The sequence below is a fragment of the Dothidotthia symphoricarpi genome (genome assembly GCF_010015815.1).
Source record: "Dothidotthia symphoricarpi CBS 119687 unplaced genomic scaffold P153scaffold_8, whole genome shotgun sequence".
Lineage (NCBI taxonomy): Eukaryota > Fungi > Ascomycota > Dothideomycetes > Pleosporales > Dothidotthiaceae > Dothidotthia > Dothidotthia symphoricarpi.
Genome location: NW_022985015.1, coordinates 958,930 through 972,465, shown reverse-complemented (window position 1 = coordinate 972,465; position 13,536 = coordinate 958,930). Strand labels below are relative to the sequence as shown.

Sequence of the window (13,536 nt, the reverse complement as noted above, 5' to 3'; positions counted from 1 at the left end):
CGAAAGACATTGCGACGAGGTAAGTTTTTGATCAGTCACAAAAATATGATAGCTTCAATCCACGAGAAAAGCGAGTTGGACGTTTACTGTTCATGCCGGTTTCGTGAACGGACAGATCACACAATATGCGTTCGGAGATGGATTTGTAATTGAAAATGGTGACTGCTCTTATTATTAACATATTATTTCATGAACAACTCTTTTCCGTATACTCTACGAAGTCTGTAATTTCATATCCATCCCTCAGGTGCCCGACTCTGATGAAGGGGAAGCCTCGGCGATTTGCTTAAGTGGCTTTGTCCAGATACCCTCCAGCCCATATTAGGTAGCAACTTGATTCGGATCTTCTTCCCTTCTTGTGCGCTTTTCCATGTTGAAGATGGATCAATCTTGGTTTGTGTCTCTTTCGGCAGGCTGTAGATGAGAGCAGGCATGGCCGATGTCTTCCAAAATCCGGTTGTATTATCCTTCGATGTTTTGATAATTGTTGCGACCAGGAATACCAAGCTGAGAATGAGCAGAGCCAAAGGGAAGGCTAACCAACCCCATTGTATCGAGACGAATTTCTCCTTATTGTATGCTTCACCAGAAAGCATTCGAGTATTGACGGACGACCTCATCGCATTAGTCATGGCTGTGGCTAACCTCTCCATATGGCGCGAAAGGTCGTTCGGAGCTTGCCACGGATTGAAGTTGAGTGCTCGGATGTACGAACCATCTATAAAATTCTTGAATCTTAGATGGGTGTCTCCAGTTGTGCGGGCCGTAAAGAAAGATGGAAAAATGTCGTCAAAAATGCATATGACGTTATACACTGTAGTATTACCCACTCCGTACTGTGAGTCAAAAGCGGTAGGAGTTGATCCGTTCAGTCTTGAAGTAGGTGGGATAATAGTGATGTTCTTTGTGAACTCGATCCAGGTCCCACCGCCAACACTTTCTGGCATCGGGTAACTTATCCATGGATACGGTCCAGCAGTCAAATTCTCGAATTTTGCGAGGATTTCCTCACTATATTTTCCCCAGTCGTATGACGATTTCATGGTCTGAACGCACCACGAGAGTACGCATTCATTGATGATGGGTGCCTCTTTTTGATGAACACTCTCCACCCCGTTGGGTGCGGAGGCGATCAAAACATCGATAATAGTGTGTCGTTTATCTTTGAAGTTGACAGAACCAGTACCATACAGCTGTTCCTTGTCAAGAAATCCAGTAAGGGGAACTGCGCGCACCAGTAAAGTCTCGCCAGGTTTAGATTCTGGGCCGGTAAAGTCGATGCTGTATCCTGACATGAGAACTGGTGCGGTACTTGTCGCATTGATAAAGTGACCGCACACTGTTCCATTAGGATAGGGAAACTCAGCAATAGGCCCATCCCATTTGGTGCTCCAGTCGATTGTCATGTTTAGACAAGTATACGTAATATCAAGAAGGTGGGAAACTTCTTCGCACGTGCTGCAAACAGCAAGGGTCTCATAAGGTGGCCAAGCGCAGCTGCTGGTAGGACATGATAATGGTATGTCAGGCCGTGTACCATTACCAAAATCAATAGGCTGAGTTCCATTTCCGTAGAAGAACTCTTGCATAATAGGGCGAAGGTTCTTATCGTACATGCTGCTCTCGTACCCACGGTAATACTCGAGAAGATCTCCAGGCTTGTAATTGACGACTCTGGGGATTGCACCGAGTGTGGTTTCAATCGCCCATCGATCTGGGAAGGTAACAACCTGCTGAAAGAAAGTGTCGATTGCAAGAAGCAGAACTATGAGTAACGCACCCAGTGCAGCTAAGGATCGGCCCTTGGTGCGAAAGAAAAGCATGGCCGCACCCCATGGGCCTCTTGTTGCTTTGTCGAATATTTCGAAGTCCCACATGGCATTGGACTCATGGAACCAATTCCACTTCAATTGACCAAGCGCTTCTGAGGTCGGCACAATGAGTGCTGCAGAAGCAAATTTCCCCAGAACGTTCGACACAGTGAGAAGATATTCGTTCTCGGTCATTCGCTGGTTGTTGATGCAAAGGTAAATACCAATAATGGCACCCATGCATGCTGCACTCACAACCCAGCTGGCAATTTCCATCAACCATCTCTTCAAAACGTTTTCCGATGCGTTGTATTCAGCTAGTTTACGTTCAATTCGTTGTGTAAAATCCAGGGAGGGTTTCTTCTCAGGGAGTGAGTTAATAGAGTCCGGTGTCATCCGTCCATAATCTGACTCGGTATGTAACGGTCCCCGCGAATCTCGATGAGGTGAGTAGATTCCCGGGCGATATCGGTTCGTCTTGGATATAAAGGTTCCTGGTTGAGTCCCGGCCATGTCTGCAACGATAGATGGGGCTGTCTTAGCGAGAACAACAAAAGGAAACTGTAGTGAACGTCGTCAAAAGGCGTGCGTTTGAACTCAAGATGTTGTTGTTCGTCGGACGTGTTTGACATAACGTGATATGTGTAACTTCAAAGCATATGGACTGATGGGTTGTAGATGGAAGATAGCAATGAGTATAACGCATTTCCTGCAGGTCGAAGATAGCGAACCGCCCACGTGGATGTCGAGCTGCTGGTTCAGCCAAATGATCCATTGATAATTAGCGCTGGGATGCAGGCACGATTGCATTGTGAGTCTGTTCTTCCGTCGGCGCGTCGAACAAATCTATCACTGACGCTGCGGCACAGCGAGCGACCAGGTTACGGGGCACGATCGACAACGTTCTTGCATGTAAGCCAACTTGGCACGACAAAGATAGTGACAAATGAGATGGCCTCTGTTGCCGCCAGCCGTATCGACGTTGAGTGGGTCGGTTACTCCTCGATGCTTAACCTCTTTCAGAAAGATCGACGCTACGCCTAATACCGGTGTAGAAGGGTGACGGGTGCTGGTTATCTTTGATCGCAACTAGGAACACCTTGATTTCATTCGAAGTCAACAGATAAGAGGCAGTTCAAGAGCTAAATTAATATATTTTTTGAAACTTTATGACAGAACCTCTTCCTTTCCATGCTATATCCACCCGGGAGGTGCTCGATTGTCCACTCTGCGAACTAGTGTTGGAGATGTACACACCTGGCCTGAAACCCTCCAGCCCTGGTTCGGAAGGAGTCTGATCTTCACTTTCTTCGCCTTGCTTTTGTAAGAACTGTCCCAATTGTGTGAGGGCGTAAAATCTTTTCGTACGTCCTTCGGCAAGCTGTATATCAAGGCAGGCATCGCCGATGTCTTCCAGATATTCATATCCTCGTCTGTCCTCTTGGAAGTCTTAACTATAGTGGCAAACAAAAAGATCAAACTTAACAAAAGTAAAACAAGCGGAAAGGCCAGCCACTCCCAGTGAACTGCTATGAAAGTGATTCGAGTATATGCCCTTCCTACCACAAGCTCATTACTCCAATGAGATCTGACGATGTTAGTCATGGCAGTGGCAAGCCGATCAATATACTGAGTAACGTTATTTGGAGCGAGCCACGGGCAGTGGGTATAGACGCGGAGATTGTTTTGTTCCTCGACCCAGACTTTGACTTTCCAAAATGGCTGTGCTGTATCATTTGCGACAGTTATGGAAGAAGGAAACATGTCATCGAATAGAACGGCTGCTCTCGCGAAAGTTTCGTTCGAAACACCATACCCATCGGTGGACCGGTCCGCTGATGGAGGGTACATACTGATGTTTGTTTCGAAGAAAACATCCCATGCTTTCTCACCTCGTGAGATAACTTCGGTGCTTACCCAAGGGTGAGGGTAATGTTCATCTGTCGCGTTCAGGAAAGTTTCGGTGACCACTTCTTCGTAGTTGCCTTCGTGGTAGGAGGATTCGATAGTTTTGACACACCACGCGAGCATGCATTCTTGGGCAACTGGACGTTCCTTCCGGTAAACGCTCTCGATGGAACCATCTGCTGCACTGATGATGAGAGCATCCAGGAGTGGATAGTATACATGGTCAAAATTGATTGAGCCGCCAAACAAAGTATTTCTGGTAGGAGGCGTAATCAGAGGTAGTGTCCGAAGGAGGAGAGCTTCGCCAGGAGTGGGGTCAGAAGTGGAGTTGATTCTATAACCGGACGCGAGGAATGGTGTTGTACTCGTAGCGTTGAGCCAATAGCCACAGGCAGTCCCTATTCACAAGTCAGGACAATACTACGCTATCAAACGAACAACATGAACTTACCATTTGGGTACGTGTCTGGAGCCCCAATCAATTCTGACAACCAATCCAACCTGGTCGTGAGGCAAGCATACGTAAGAAGCTGAGAAACATCTGTGCAGGCGCTACATAATCCCAACGACTGGTACGCATCCCACTCACACCTACTTGAAGGACAAGAAAGCGAAATCTCGGGTCTAGTTCCGTTACCGAACATGACAGGCTGCGTACCGTTGTAATAAAAGTACTTGAAAGTGATCTCCCGGAGGTTGATTTCGTCTAAGAGAAGCGGCACTCCTTCCCCAAGGACGATCCCGTTATCTCCCTCATAACGGACAACCCTAGGGATTTCACCATGACCATCCAAGATCCAACGTTCCGGTAGGTCGGTCACTTGTTGGAGGAACGTGTCGGTGGCGAGTAGGAGGAGAGTCAAAACTGCACCAAGAGCGGCTAAAGATCTTCCTTTGGTACGGAAGAGCAGCAAAAAAGAGCCCCATGCCCCTCGAGATGCTTTATCGAAGATCTCGAAGTCGATCATCTCTTTGGATTTGCTGCCATGGAACCAGGCCCATTTCAGTTGGCCGATTGCTTCGGATATTGGCAGGATCAACGTAGCGGATGCAATCTTGGACAGAACATTTACGATGTTGAGAGCTTGTGATCGCTGGCTCAAAGGTTGGTCTTTGGAAGATAGAAGTATCCCGACGATAGCGGCCTATCGTATGTAGAATTAGCACCTCCAGTGATTGAAACTAACATCATCAACCATCAACTAACCATACAAAGTGCACTAGTCACCAAGCTAGCGATCTCGAACAACCATCTTTTAAAGAGATTTTGGGATCTGTTATATGTTGCGAGTTTTGTCTCAAGTCGTTGAGCAAGGTCTAGCGAAGATGCTTCCTGGACTGACGCCCTGTAAGATGGTGGAGGATGATCATCATGTTCCCCAACATCAACAGGATTGCGACGATATGAGTTGGAGGATTCCGGTAATAATCTCGGGTTGCTCATTGTCGAGGGGCAAGTCCCCAGGGTATAGGTTCTTTGTCTGCTTGAGGGTGTAGATGGGGATTATGCAGGAACGTGATATTAACTTCCTACTACTGTATGAGGGAGTTTGCGCAGGAAACACGGGCGACGCAACACTCAGAACGGTGCGAAGTGACAACGCAAAGTATGTACTCTGTAGGGAAAGAAGTATACCTGTAAGATAAGATACCAGAGTGGACTTCATAAAGCCACTAAGGCTTAAGTTAGAATAACCAAACTCTTCATCTCTCAAGAGATCATGCGATGAAGCGTCCGCCTTTCGAAAACGCCTGTTTCGCGCGAGGAGGTTGGCACATCCCTGGTGTTGCATGCGAGGGCCTGCTAAGGATGAAAGTTGACGAATAATTGTGCCGCTAGCGCTGCGGCACAGGAACCCGGCGGCTCGAGGTCATCTGCATAAAGGTGAGGCTGGTACCGCGCGTCAAATCTGATCAACGCGACTTTTCAATAAGGGTCGTTGAACTTATCAGGAAAACATTGGAGCCCTAGTTGTGTTTAACTGAACTAAACCCAGCGTTGAGCACGTGATGTACAATGTCTTGTGGCCACAACAGTCGAACGCCCTCCATCCGATTAAACCTATACTCACCAGCGCACTATGCTTGTGAAAATTTCATGCAAACACGTAGAGAGCGGGGAGTCGCATGTACTTCGAATGCGATAGACAAGGAGCTCTTGCACTCTCGAGATGATGTTTGGTTGTTGTAGATCTTGAATAATTATGTCCGTCAGACTAGCGACTTCCTATCACAATAAGTGTCCTAAGGAGCTACCGAGTCTCGAGGCAATGTTCGCAGATCAGCGAGTGATAAACAAATGACATGGAAGAGTATGGCGATTTGCTGCTATAGCTGTTAGGCTCCATGTTGTTCCGTCGTCTTCATCGATTTGAACTATTTTTTAATTGAAGCGAAAGCCAAGTACAGAGGTGGGAATTCTGGAGATGGAGCCCTAAAGGAGCGATGCACGATGGTGAAACCAATTCGATAAAGTTTACCCAAGTTGAATGAACAACTTGGAACAAAGTGAACGACTTGACGGTGCAGGCTAAGATGGTTCGAGTGCGCGTGGCAAGACTCGAACCAGTGTGGACGCTAGTGGACAATGTGTAGCGCTGTTGAATCGCTTCGAGGTTCACGGCAAAGATTAAATGAGAGAAAGAATGCATGTGGGTGTCGTTTCGATAAAGTGAGGTACCTATAGGGGTAGACATCCGAGCGTTCAAGGTCTGCACTGTCGTACCAAAGTAGTCTTCATATGAGGCGTTTAAAGAGTACCGGTCATTGGTTGGTTTCTCTCAAACCTATCTAGCACTGTCGACGTCATATAGGTAGTAAAGATCAGAACGGAGTGCTATCGCAAATTAGAAGCATGTCTATCAAAAAGTTTTTAAATGAAGCAGATATTTGATAGAAACCTGAACATAAGCAACGTCTCAGTAGCAGGGGGAAGACGGGATAGCTTTACCTGTATAACTACACGGCGTTGAATTGGCACTGCCCAATGTTGTTCCTTTGCACGTAGGTTTGATCGACTGATCGGAAAAAAGTAGAGAAATCTCCAGTTTAGAACTTACGAGGAACTGATTAAGTAGTATTATCTTGAACGAAAAATGGTTTAAAATTCTCTCCAAGTCTGTCAACAACATGTCTATTCGAGGCGTTCCAGAGCATTTGCCCACCACCTTCTGGATGTACACAACCAAACACTTTGATGAGCTAAGACATGGGGGCCTAAGCAACCATACGGAAGAAGGCAGAACGTGTACGGCTGAAAGTTGAACATTCCGATATGCTATTCAACTTTGCAACGATTTGTGAAGGCAACAAATGGGGATTTACAAAGGCTTTCTTTCCGTTCCTTGGATATCTCTTGATTGTGTAGTTGGCTGTACAAATTTGAATCGAGTGTATTAAGGTGTCCGGTGCAAGATGCAGCAGTTCGCTAACCTCCACACACATATAGCCCAGCGAGTACAAGACGTTCTTCCAACTTTAGAACCGATCCAGATTGTTCCCTATGATAGGTGCAAACTGCTCCTCAGTGCAGCTGACTGCTAAACCTTCCACCAGGTACCACAGTAGACTGGTGTAAGTGTTCGACCGATTTGACTTACTTTTGGTGAGGATCTTGTCCTTGGCAGTGCACGTTCTTGTTATTTCCGGGGGGAGACGTCCTGGACCAGAACTGAAAAACATCAGGTGGTTCAAGTGTACGTTGGACCGTGCCTGGTCTGAGTTTGTTGAAATGATAAGAACGACGTGAAGCGGGAGACAGCGTGACGCCCACAAGAACGTTTGGGACGAGGTGTGACTTGGGTACTGGTGCGGCTCATTGGCGTAAGGGGACACTCACGCACAACCAATCGCTTTGTGCCCGAACATGCATACAAACCGCCGCCAAGGCGCTATCCTACCATGATTGGTCAGAACACGTTCTCAAAGTCCTTCGAGGTCTGGGAGATTACAGGAGGACAAACGTACATGTAGAAATTCGGTCGCAAACCCATGCGAAATTATCTCATGGGCAGCCTTGATCAGCGCTTGCAAATGTGATAGCAGAATGTGAGGAAGCATGTCGACCCATGAGCAGGTGCCGACCTCAGCCATATCCAACCTCACGCGCTGTGGTCTGGTGCTGGCGTTCATGGAGTTTCAATTACGCCCAGTTCGTGTCTCAATGGTTGCACCTTCTTGTTGTTTGACCAATAATTGTGCAACCTTTCCACCGTTGCATATCGCCTCCCAATGCCAGATGCCTTTCGAGACGAGAACTAAACGTATGTGGCGTGCCGGATAGTTGTGATAGAGTGGGCTTGCGCATATGGAAGCGCTGGTGGAGATGATGACAATGTTGTGCAATGCTTCGTTGCTGCTGGTGTTATAGAGTGACGTTGATAGATAAAAGACCTAAGCATATCCTCTGCTTTGCAAAATCGACCAGACAACAACTTCGCTTCATCATTGAGATAACTGTTGATCTTAGTTCTTCTCTTGGCCAGCTTGACTTTGGAACATTTTTTCCTTACCCTGCTTATAAAACCAACCTACACACTCGTCTGATAGAAACGTAACACAGCCAACATGTATATGCGTGTGGTTTTCGTCTTTCTTTCCATCATCCTAGTCGCACTTGCAGCACCCGTCCCGACGGTCGAGGTATGTCCAGATTGAGTACCCTGGTTAGCTGCATCTCTTACAATAAACTCAGGCTGCGTCGTCGAATGATCTATCAGTTTCAGGACTTCGCCGTCACCTCACTCCTGTCATCGAGATAGTACGCCGGACAAGATGGGACACGTCTGATGGCCATGGACGTCGGTCAGGGCCCCAACCCTCTGTCGAACCCATCGAGGCGCGGTCAAGATGGAACACTGGAGGCCATCGACGCAACGCAGAGCCCCAACCTTCTGTTGAATCCATCGAGACGCGGTCAAGATGGAACACTGGAGGCCATCGACGCAACGCAGAGCCCCAACCTTCTGTTGAACCCATCGAGACGCGGTCAAGGTGGAATACTGGTGGCCATTGACGCAATGCAAAGCCCCAATCTTCAGTCGACTCCAATGAGGCGCGAGGGAAATGGAACTCCGGAGGCCATTGACGTAACTTTGATGGTGGTTTTCGACTACGAACCTTGGGTCACGAGGAAAACATAATGTAATTTGAGGCTCCCGATGAGCACATGTATTGAGTGTAACATAAGGCGTGGAGATTTCATAACCAGCTGGCGTTGGAGGATCTTTGTTTTACTTCGATTGGAATTTTCTTTCCAAGCTGGACACCTGTAGCATTAAAGGCTCCCACATAGGATTTTCGAGAGAAAATACTGGCAGGTACAGTATGACTTTTCTCGTACCCTCTTTTGACACATTAGTGAATACATCGACATGAACCCATGATAGTGGAGGCTCTACTTAGCACCAAGATGACGTTTTGGGGACGTGATGTAATGACAATATTTCTGAATTCAGTCTCGAATGATGATTATAAGAGGTTCTTGCTAAATCCATCCTGGTGGATGTTGATGTCGTGACAATCGTGGCGTCAAAGGAGGAAAGAAGCTTTCGGAAAATGTCCAGCCCATATTCCGATTGCGTTTGACTTTGAGTCCCTTAACCTCCTTAGTTTTTGGAGCACCTGTGCTGGAAGATCTTGTAAGTCTTCTCCGCATATCGTCTGGCAATCCATACAGCAATGTCAGAATAGCCGAATTTTTCATAACACCGACGTGGGCCTTCTCGTGTGCCGATTTGAATATTGTCGCAGCGAGAAAAACAAAAGTGAGCAGTAAGAGGCCAATAGGTAGGGTGAGCCATTGCCAGCGTACTGAGACGTAAGTCACTCTGCTAAATGCCTCCCCCGAGATCATTTCCTTATTGTCGGCCGATCTGATTACGTTTGTCATAGCTGTGGCTAGCCTTTCCAGGTGTCGAGGCACATTCGGACCAAGCCAAGGATTGTAGCCTAAGTAACGATTCCATGCTGGGCCATCGTCCCAGACCTTGTATCTTAAAACCGGAGTGGTAGGATCGTCTAGTACAGTTGAGAATGACGGGAATATGTCGGTGAAACCTTGAATGATGGCTGACGCAGTGTTATTTGAAGTGCCGAACTTTAGGATGTTGGGCCCACTCGAAAGTGTTGCAAGGTCTATGCTGGTATCCTGGTCCTTACTTGGAGGTGCAACCACATCTATATTGATATCCTGAAGATAGAATATGTCTGTCCCATTACCAGACTCATCAGAGTAGGGAATCCCAACCCATGGAAAGGGTCCTGCAGTTGTATTGATGACTGTTTTCACAACCTCTTCCTCGTATTTGCCCCAGTCGTATGATGATCTGATCGTCTTCACACACCAAGAGAGGACGCACTCTTGGGCAATGGGCGGTTCATTGCGGTATACGGTCTCGGCCGATCCGTTGGCGGCGGTTACGATTAAGACATCGAATATGGTGTTACGATCTTGTTTGAAGTTGATAGACCCGTTACCGTACAAAGGTTCCCTCGTGGTCAAAGTAGTTAAGGGTAACGTTCGCGAAAGAAGAGCCTCGCCGGTGGTGGATGTATTTGTATCGAAAAGGTATCCGGACATCAATATTGGGGTTGCACTTGTGACGTTGAGAAAGTAGCCACACATGGTCGAGTTCGGGTATTCGCTTTCTACATCGCCAAATCCGCCGGTTGTATTTGATGTCCAGTCAACCTTGGTCGTTAGGCAGGCAAACGTGAGATGGCTTGAAATGTCTGCACACTGACTACAGACGCCTAATGTTTCATACAATGGCCAGGTACATTTGCTAGTTGGACAAGACTAGCACCAGATGTTAGCCAGTGCAATTGAGACTCCGAGCGCATCTTGCACCTTGCCCAACGCTCCGACTACGCTTTATGCAATACGAGCGATCTGTGATGGGCTGTCTCGAGGGTCCAAGTGGCAAATAAATGAACAATACAACGAAAGGATCTATACATACGAGCGGTATTTCGGGTCGAGTGCCGTTTCCAAATACGACAGGTTCAGTGCCATTACCATAGGAAAATTTCTCTACAACGAGAAACATGTCTGGATCATCCGTAGCAACTTCGAATCCATCTCTGTATTCTCTTCCAAAAGAGCGTTCATAATGTGTCGTCCTCGGAATTGCACTCAAAGTGTCTTGCAGAGTCCAACGATCAGGAAAATCGACTACTTGTTGGAAGAATGGATCAAGTGCCATCATACACATCGTGATCATAGCTCCAAGGGCTGCCAACGCCTTTCCTTTGGTCCGAACCAGAAGTAACAGGGAACCCCATGGACCTCGGGACGCATTGTCAAAGATCTCAAAATCCCACATTTGTTTCGAGTTTTGTTGGAACCAGCTCCACTTCAGTTGACCGAGAGCTTCCGAAACAGGAATGATGAGAGCAGCACCTGCCATTCTCGAGAGCAGTGAGATATACGCATTTAATGTCAGACCAGGTATCTTAGTCAAAGACCAATTAGCAAGAGGGTCGTCCTTAAGGTAGATGAGAACAATGATCACTGCCGCCATGCAGACAGCACTGAAGACCCAGCTGATGATTTCAAGCAACCATATCTTTAAAATGTTACTAGAAATACTGTATTGGTAAAGGCGCTTCTCGATCCTTTCAGCGATGTTGGGCGATGCTTCGACATCTTCGTCCAGCGGTAAGGATATCTCAATGGACGGCGGTTTCGGGGAACCACCAGCAATGCCCAATGAGGAATGAGTATTGTTGATCGGAGTCTTTTCATTGATTTGTGGGATTTGTAGAGAAGATGCACAATCAAGGCGGATTCTTGGCCGCTCTGACGGGAAGAAGCGAAGAGCTGGTCGTCGGGACTCTTGCTGTTGAATTTCTGGTGGCGGTTCAGGTACTGGCCAGATATCTGAGCGGTCACTGGAAGTCTGGATTGTTGTAGTAGGGCTCAGTCGAGTAGGACTTGATTGTATTGGACTTGGTTGTGTTGAACTTGGTTGTGTTGCAATAGAGTAGGCTGGGCTCAGATATGTCGGCCGACCGATAGGTGTTGTCTCAGGTGTAGTTGGTGTCGTGGGGGTGGTACCGTAGGTTTTCGCCGTGGCACGTTCGTCGTGTGCTTCGAGGTAGATTGGAATACCTGGATAGATAGGCCACTGGTTCGAAATCCGAAGTGGACGGGCAGATTTCGAAGTATGGCCAGGGACAGAAATTGGATAAGGCATGATGTTGATTTGCAGAGTCGAGCTCACACAGCTGAGCGACAGATGGAGACAAAGAGACGGGGAATATGAAAAAATGCCTTGTCGGATCACTGGACGGGAAAATGCCAGGCTGGAAAGAAGCTGCAGCTCGTACTGACCTTTTACCTTTACTACACTGTTGTTGATGCAGGCTCTAGTGTAACCTCTTACTCACCAAAATAATGATTGGAAGATACATGAAACATCAAACACTGCTACTACTAGAGGCGTGCATGCCAACAATGCTGTCTCTCTAGAATAGTCGTGCCTCACCGACATACCCACCATTCACCACGCGATCTGCACGCCATGACCCATTCCCACCTCCAGCAAAGCATGCCAAGGGCAGCGACGGAGAAGTGAACCTTGGACGTGGGTGTGCGGCGTGTACTTCGAGAGCTGTCAGACCGCAGCGACAGTAAGGGTGTGGCCGTACAGAGTAACTGTATAAGCGCTGACCTAACCAGATGTGCAGCCTAGTATATGTTGTAGCCGCCAGCTTATGGAAAGCAGCTGCAAGTAGGCTTATTATTAGTTTTTGGCCCCATGGAGGGGTCGACTTCTGATGACGATGTGGCACAGTATAGCTATGCTTTCGGCAATCTCGTGAGGTATTGAGCTTGCCGCGAAACCAAAGTGGACTTGTTTGCGTCACCAAGCGAATAGACGGTGAGTTGCGAAGCGTCACGAAGCAAAGTGTTGTGCGGCGTAGTGATTGTCCAGACGACGTTGACTTGTTTCGGGAGAAAACTATGCGGCGAAGGTGGCGCGGCGCGGCGCGGTGGTAGGTGCGCTCGTCAAGCGCGTAAATGTCCAATTAACACTTAGCCGATATGTAACCCACTGTGTACACGTGTATTTCTAGAACATAGGATCAGCCTACCGACTACACGGCTCAGGGATCTCTCGATTCTTTTTTCTTCCAGAATAGCTACCTTCCTCCGATCAATGCCCAACTTCGCGAACATTTCCGCCAACTGATTCATACTTTCATTTGTAGGTAGAACTAGCTGAGCAACTGTAGGCACGACTGAACACCGAATGCTGTCTCTAGTTGCTTGATCCATGATTCTGTATCAGTACCGCCGTGGCTTGAAATCTGCTTCTCTATTCGGTGCTGTACGATGATTGACACGTGTGCTTACCGTGGCGTTGTTCTGCTTTATGCAGTTCAACTATTGCGGCCTCTGAGCAAAACTACGATTGGACCATCACTATCCAACAACCGGTTCTCGCAACTTCTGTTGAAAACCCATGTCTGCATCCTGCGTCCGGTCAGTTCTCGTGTCTATCTTAATCGCGCCTTTTTTCTGCTTAAGCGCCTGCTGGATCGCTCCTACAGCTGAGCCACGTGAAGTGTTCTTCCAAACAAAAGGTTCAAATACGGTGTGTTGATCGCAAGGTACATAGACCACATGACAGCAGGTCATTCGATCTCAGTTCATCACCAGATAAGGTTGTTTTTTCAGACTGTTCGGGTTGCCTCCAATCGCACATTTGTCGCGGGATGCTTGCGCAATTGAATTCCTCTGGTTCAACATATTTTGCATGATTGGGAAGACAGGCAAAACTACTATGACAGCGGTGTAATGGCTTATCGT

At 47.5% G+C, this 13,536-nt stretch overlaps 4 protein-coding genes across 4 annotated transcripts; 1 reads left to right on the top strand and 3 right to left on the bottom strand.

Moving 5' to 3' along the window:
* Positions 1 to 126: 126 nt before the first annotated feature.
* P153DRAFT_366083 (uncharacterized protein) lies at positions 127 to 2,662 on the bottom strand. Its single transcript, XM_033667966.1, has one exon. It carries the CDS (start codon positions 2,322 to 2,324, stop codon positions 231 to 233), a length of 2,094 nt encoding a protein of 697 aa, XP_033524888.1. The 5' UTR covers positions 2,325 to 2,662; the 3' UTR covers positions 127 to 230.
* A 328-nt stretch (positions 2,663 to 2,990) lies between these two features.
* On the bottom strand, positions 2,991 to 5,524 carry P153DRAFT_314459 (uncharacterized protein). The gene is made up of 3 exons (XM_033664923.1): positions 4,927 to 5,524; positions 4,171 to 4,864; positions 2,991 to 4,117 (listed from the first exon to the last, which is right to left on the bottom strand). The coding sequence occupies exons 1-3, from the start codon at positions 5,161 to 5,163 to the stop codon at positions 3,006 to 3,008; spliced, it is 2,043 nt and encodes a 680-aa protein (XP_033524887.1). The 5' UTR covers positions 5,164 to 5,524; the 3' UTR covers positions 2,991 to 3,005.
* Positions 5,525 to 8,128: 2,604 nt separating this feature from the next.
* On the top strand, positions 8,129 to 8,969 carry P153DRAFT_219325 (uncharacterized protein). Its single transcript, XM_033662613.1, has 2 exons — positions 8,129 to 8,360; positions 8,413 to 8,969. Exons 1-2 carry the CDS (start codon positions 8,286 to 8,288, stop codon positions 8,731 to 8,733), a joined length of 396 nt encoding a protein of 131 aa, XP_033524886.1. The 5' UTR covers positions 8,129 to 8,285; the 3' UTR covers positions 8,734 to 8,969.
* Positions 8,970 to 12,246, bottom strand: P153DRAFT_418111 (uncharacterized protein; the record flags this gene model as incomplete). The annotated part of the gene is made up of 3 exons (XM_033672163.1): positions 8,970 to 10,518; positions 10,682 to 11,848; positions 12,217 to 12,246. The coding sequence occupies 3 exons, from the start codon at positions 12,244 to 12,246 to the stop codon at positions 9,205 to 9,207; spliced, it is 2,511 nt and encodes an 836-aa protein (XP_033524885.1). The 3' UTR covers positions 8,970 to 9,204.
* Between the last annotated feature and the right edge of the window lie 1,290 nt (positions 12,247 to 13,536).

What these genes read in the sequence shown, in the direction of transcription:
- P153DRAFT_366083 (XM_033667966.1), bottom strand. Translation starts at nt 2,324, where the DNA reads ATGGCCGGGACTCAACCAGGAACCTTTATATCCAAGACGAACCGATAT.
- P153DRAFT_314459 (XM_033664923.1), bottom strand. Translation starts at nt 5,163, where the DNA reads ATGAGCAACCCGAGATTATTACCGGAATCCTCCAACTCATATCGTCGC. An exon ending in TGACTAGTGCACTTTGTATG is followed by an intron (nt 4,865 to 4,926) that starts GTTAGTTGATGG and finishes TACATACGATAG; the next exon opens with GCCGCTATCGTCGGGATACT. An exon ending in TCCAGACACGTACCCAAATG is followed by an intron (nt 4,118 to 4,170) that starts GTAAGTTCATGT and finishes ACTTGTGAATAG; the next exon opens with GGACTGCCTGTGGCTATTGG.
- P153DRAFT_219325 (XM_033662613.1), top strand. Translation starts at nt 8,286, where the DNA reads ATGTATATGCGTGTGGTTTTCGTCTTTCTTTCCATCATCCTAGTCGCA. An exon ending in CACCCGTCCCGACGGTCGAG is followed by an intron (nt 8,361 to 8,412) that starts GTATGTCCAGAT and finishes CAATAAACTCAG; the next exon opens with GCTGCGTCGTCGAATGATCT.